This window comes from Cynara cardunculus, assembly GCF_001531365.2.
Source record: "Cynara cardunculus var. scolymus isolate 2C chromosome LG 17, CcrdV1, whole genome shotgun sequence".
NCBI lineage: Eukaryota > Viridiplantae > Streptophyta > Magnoliopsida > Asterales > Asteraceae > Cynara > Cynara cardunculus.
This window is the reverse complement of record NC_037544.1, coordinates 28,606,751-28,612,571: the sequence shown is the minus strand read 5'-3', so window position 1 is coordinate 28,612,571 and position 5,821 is coordinate 28,606,751. Positions and strand designations below refer to the sequence as shown.

Sequence of the window (5,821 nt, the reverse complement as noted above, 5' to 3'; positions counted from 1 at the left end):
TGCAGGTTATCAACAATAGTTCTTCTTCATCCTCTCCTTCAGCATAGTTCGCCTTCTTTTCCCATTCAGGACACTCATATTGAAAATGTCCCAACTTGTGACATTTATAACATTCAATAATGTCTTTATTAAGTGGTTGTCTACCACGACCCCTTCCACGTCCTCCTCTAGCACCACCTCGACCCCTACCACGCCATATCGATCTTCCTGAGTAACCTTCAACACTTGTTCCTCTGCTGGACTGCCTTGCATCCGTTGTTCATGAACCAGCAGACTTCCATGTAATTCATCAATACTTAGGGTACTCAAATCATTTGACTATTCAATTGAGCAGACAACATAATTAAATTTGGGTGTCAAAGATCTGAGTACCTTACTGACAATTGTACTTTGCTCCATTGTTTCCCCATTTGACCTCATCTTGTTCACAATTGTCAGAGTGTGTCCCAAAAAACTGTCCACTCGTTCATCCTCCTTCATGGTCAACAACTCGAATTCCCTTCTCAAAGCTTGGAGTTGTGCCCTTTTTACTTTGGTGGACCCTTGATATTTCTGCCTCATTGATTCCCAGATGGCTCTCGATGTTCCCTTGTCAAGAATAGTTTCCAGGATTTCTCTTCCGATGGCTTGGAAGAGAAAAGTCTTGACCTTCATGTCTTTCAGCTTAGCATATTCCACGCTCTTTCTTTGTGCTTCGCTGCCTTGCGTAGAGCCAACTGGGGAAATAGGGATTCCCTCTTCGATCAGACTCCACAGCTTCTCACTTCTCAAAAAATTCTCCATCGTCATAGCCCAATAGTCATAATGACCATCAAATTGTGGGATAGCAGGTTGGACGAATTTTACAGTTGCTGGAGTCGACATTCTGATCGATAATCTCTGTGGGAAAAACTCACGTTCTGCTCACTCTCTCAGATTTTAAATGGCTCTGATACCACTTGTTAGAATCAGAGACTAAATACTGAAGGAATGTTGCATTGATACTAAGAAATGAAGGGGCTATAAATAGCCAGTTACATAACTGAAAAGCAAAAGAATAGCAAAAGAATCTCCTAAAGAATAGCTCTATCTAATGACCAAGTCTTATTCAAAACAGCTACTAACAGTTACTAACTAACATATAGATCATTTCAAACAAAGAAAAAAGGAATCCGTAACCAACAAAAGAGAAGTTCATACATTTATGTACCACATAAATTCCTCAAGTGACAACACTACAATACAAAAGGATTTCCTGACGCACAAATCCGTCGGTGATCTGCCAGAAAAAGCATCACTGCCGGAGAAAATGTGACAAGCGGATTGAACACCACCTGTAGAATCCATTGGTAATCCGCCGGAAATTTCTGCCGGGAAAATCAGTAGGTGAAGCCCCTTTGTTTTGTAGTGTAATATTTCATGTACATTGAAGTGTTGTATAGCATTCGTGTATTGTTGTGCCTGAAGAAGTTGTCCTCCCATTATTTGTTAATGTCATATATTTGTTCCAAATCCTGTAATACTTCTTCACTTGAAGGTCTATCCTTCGGCTTGTGTGCAAGACATCTTAACGTGAGTTCTGCGTATTTCAGAGCAGCTACAAGCGGGTAATTTTGTTGAAGGCGTGGATCCATAATTTCTTCCAGAGTTTCTCTTTTTGCTAGGATTTGACTTGCCCAGTCCACCAAACTGTGTTGCTCATTGGGCCGATGGCCATCCAACATCCGCAGGCCTGTTAAAGTTTCCAGTAACACCACCCCAAAGCCATAGATGTCACTCTTCACAGTCAAATAACCTGCAACATTGAAGTGTATTGTTTAAAGTCACAAACAATATGGTTCCAAAGCAGAGGGATTGACTTTCGCATGGTTGCGCTTAGTTTTTCTATCAAAAACAAACCATCATTCCTTGTAAAAATATACACCAACTTCCAGGGAAAATGTGACTAGCATGATGTTTGCTCTAATATTCATCTAAAAATGCTTCTCCATATGCTTCACGAGAATTTTATGCTCTGGAAGAATGATCATATGTTTCTCACAAAGATCAAATACAGCAGTTGTAGAAGTTAATCACTCATGCAAACATCAACCCTCTGCAGCTTTTAGTATGATCATTTCATTATACTGCAACTTACCCGTCTGCAGATACTCTTCTGGGGCTACATAAACATAGTCTTCCATGAACACTGTACTAAAATGTGTTTTCCCGATTTTAGGACCAAATTTTGCTAAACCAAAATCCCACAGTTTTGCATTAAAATCCTGGAATAAGATAAAGTGAAAATCAATGGTTAACTGAGAACTACCATAAATCATGAATAGCATAACAGTACCTGGTCCAGCAATATATTAGAGGTTTTAACACCACGCCATATGACTTGATTTTTTGACGAATGCAAATAAGTGAGTCCACGAGCAACTCCTATCATAACAATAAGGCGTATTCCCCATGAAAGTGGTTTGGCAGCTGCAAAATTATTCATATTGATTGCATTAATTCAACTTCTGAGAAAAGTTAATCCATCAGATAGTTATCGAGATTCTAAGATAGCTTACTTGTGAATAAAATGTGATCGAAACTTCGGTTCTCCATGTACTCGTAAACAAGAAAGTACTCATGCTTTTCATCATTGCAGTATCCCAATAGCCTAATAATATTTGGATGAGCCAGCCCTCCTAACAAGCTCATCTCTGTCTGAACTCACAAAATTTTGAAGTTACATTCGGCAAAAAGATTCATAAAACAAAATTTCTAGTAGTGTTGGATGAAAAGACCCCTCAATTAATTGCATTCGCAAAATAAAACATGGACGAGAAAATAAATCTATTCCTAATTACAGTACCAGATGACTCATTACAGTTTCACATAGGCTCATTTAACAGCCACAATTTATATACGTCTCTTTTTGCATATTTCAAATGTCACTGTTTTACAATAAGATGTATATCATGAATGGAGGTTTCCATATTACTCCACGTACGCTTCAACCGATACTAACAAAGGAATAATAATGAAAGATCTTTTTGTTTGAGCATCATGAGAAATGCTACACCACAAACTTTAAGCATAAATAAAATTACAAACATCATCATATCATTGAGTAAATGCACAATGACTTAATGTGAAAGGCGAATAAGATTTAGAGCAATGTTTTTCCATGGAAATCTAAGTTTCTTGTCTGATTATTGATATTAGTTGATTTGCATTCACTGATACTTACCATCCATTGTTCAACATGACGTCTTCCTTTGTTGAACCTTCTAACAGCAACAGAATTCCCATTGCCACATGTTGAAGGGGCCAATGTACTCTTGTCAATCCAACCTAAGAACACCTTTCCAGAACCTCCACTACCCAAGTGCAGATCTTTACTAAAGTTTTTTGTAGCCCATTTTAAATCAGCAAACTTAAAAGTTTCTAATCCAGAATAATCATAATGCTTGTCTGGAAACATCTTGTGGTCAGCCCCTACGGCACTGCCTGCACTTCTATTGTTGCCTTTGGTATTACTTGAAAGCTTCGAATTACCCGGGGCTGGAATAGGAACAAAAATCTGTTGTCCCAAATTTCCTTGCCCCTTTCCTGTCCAACAATCATGTGAATCAACATCATACATTTATTAAGAAGAATAGAAGAAGTGGTTAAATAAAATAATGACATGTTTTTACGTGATTGGTTGGATAGGGAGGGGACAGTAAAAATTGGGACAACAGGTTTATTCCTGAAAGAGATGAATGCAAATGGATTCTATACAAATTAAGTTAACACCCAATCATTTGCTTATTTCACCAGGTTATGATACATGACTAATATGAATTCTCTAGTTTATCATCTTTAAATTCATGATCGCTGTGCAAAAAGAGGTCAAGGACCATATGCTATGGGTATTAAGTATACTGAAAATCACTGTACTGATACAGCAAGTATGCCATATGCGATATGAACAAACTTGAAGGGTCACAGTTCAACATCTTTAAATATCAGAATTCTCTTCATGCACACTTTCTCATAGGCTTTAGGCAAGGCCTATCACCTAGGCTAGCATATGCATAGGAGAATACATTGTCAAAATCATCAAAGGATGGGGCTTGAGTGCGATAAAAAATGAAAACTATGGAAACATGTAATTGTGCAAAGTTAATTTAGTGTTAAGAATAAGGTATTAGAAATTCAGTTTAGCTTAATTATAGGGACATCCATGGCAACAAGGACCATTTTCTTGTTTAGAAAACTAATGGATGATATCAATGGATGTAAAAGGATTATACTGTCAATTAGGCATAGTTAATGGTTGCAAATAAGGTATTAGAAAATCAGTTTTGTTTAGTTCTAGGGACATCAATAGTAACACGGACCATTTTCTTCTTTAGAAAACTAATGGAGATATCAATGGATGAGAAAGGATTATACGGTCTGCATCAAATTTCTCTGAGGTATTTGATAGGGTACCAAAGCAATTATGTGATGTGGGAAGAAGTCCTTACACTGTAAGGGAATATGATTAAATATATCATATGACATGGTAACCTTAACAAGTGGACAAATGATTTTCTTATTACCACAGTTTACACCAAAGATCAGATCAGAATTGTGTCTATATCTTTTTGCTTTCGTTATGGATGAACCTATGGGTGGCATAATGACATACAAGACTTTTTTAATACGATGGTGTACTGTTCTAACCAATAACGTTTTATGGGTGAGACTAAGCAAGATGTTTAAAGCAAAAGCTACCCGTCCCAGCAACGAACACCTTCCTACTGCAAGGCTTTGCTCTGCCCTTCCAGCAGGAATTAAACCTACGAATTTGCCCGGTTGGGCGCTTTAACCACGCATTAGTAGGATTCATTCTTGTCCTCTCCACAGATATCGAGATCTCCCTTAGGGATCTCTTTCCGTAAGCCGGTGAGGAGTGAGGGATCTACTGACTTCCACACCTCTCTCTCTTTATCTATAGATATCTAAAAAGAGAGAGATCCGCTTTCCGTGCCTCTGAGGAAAGATTCTCGCTACTCAAGAAATTTAGTAAGTGAAGTTCTCCTATCAGCTTTCCGTGCCTCTGAGGAAAGATTCTCGCTTTCCGTGCTTTCGTTTTGGTAAGCAAGCATACTTCGGCTTGATTCATGAGAAGTTAGAACTTAAAAAATATATCTTCTGTTGATTTGGATCAGTATTCCAGATGAAGAGACTATAACAGCATAGCGGATTGAACAACAATGATTTGGAGGTTTCTGTGATCTCCATCGAAGCTGAAAGCAAGGTCCTATAGGATGCCAATAAAGCCAATATGATTTCAAGAAAATACTGTTTAGCAACCAAAGTAGTACATGTACACAAAATGAGTGTCATAGAAATGTGGATGCTGAAAAGACGAAGAGGATATGATTAGATTTACAAGAGGTTAAAGTTGGGGGATCCACAAGGGAGAGAATTAGTGGAAAGTGTTTTGAGGAAGCTGAATACATCAAATGAGTTTGCCTTACAACTGTGTAGAAGAAAGGACCTCATCATTGAAAAAAGCATTCCACCCACCCGTTTATGTTTCTTGGTCGACCACTTTATAATTTCTGTTCTAAGATACACCGCATATAATATATGGTTTACATCTCTATTAACCGAAGTAATAATAAAAACAATGAAATCATATAAAGGGGCCAAGAAAACTGTAAGCTGATTGATGCAATTAAAAAAATATCTGGGTGAAGAGAATGAAACAAAAAAACAGCGAAAAGTTGGTCTCTGAAACAATATAAGGTTTTCATGGAAAGGACAAAAAGACATGAAGTTGTTGCCAAATCTTTTTTAGGATGTTCAAGCTCTAAAAAGTTTGTCCTCACAG

General features: G+C 37.7%; 1 protein-coding gene across 1 annotated transcript; it reads right to left on the bottom strand.

Annotated features, from left to right (window-relative positions):
• Window positions 1-1,128: 1,128 nt before the first annotated feature.
• Window positions 1,129-3,129, bottom strand: LOC112501075 (probable serine/threonine-protein kinase PIX13). The gene is made up of 4 exons (XM_025104727.1): window positions 2,538-3,129; window positions 2,315-2,448; window positions 2,117-2,243; window positions 1,129-1,774 (listed from the first exon to the last, which is right to left on the bottom strand). Exons 1-4 carry the CDS (start codon window positions 2,668-2,670, stop codon window positions 1,461-1,463), a joined length of 708 nt encoding a protein of 235 aa, XP_024960495.1. The 5' UTR covers window positions 2,671-3,129; the 3' UTR covers window positions 1,129-1,460.
• Window positions 3,130-5,821: the final 2,692 nt, after the last annotated feature.

What these genes read in the sequence shown, in the direction of transcription:
- LOC112501075 (XM_025104727.1), bottom strand. Translation starts at nt 2,670, where the DNA reads ATGAGCTTGTTAGGAGGGCTGGCTCATCCAAATATTATTAGGCTATTG. An exon ending in CGATCACATTTTATTCACAA is followed by an intron (nt 2,449 to 2,537) that starts GTAAGCTATCTT and finishes ATAATTTTGCAG; the next exon opens with CTGCCAAACCACTTTCATGG. An exon ending in AGAAGAGTATCTGCAGACGG is followed by an intron (nt 1,775 to 2,116) that starts GTAAGTTGCAGT and finishes TCAATGTTGCAG; the next exon opens with GTTATTTGACTGTGAAGAGT.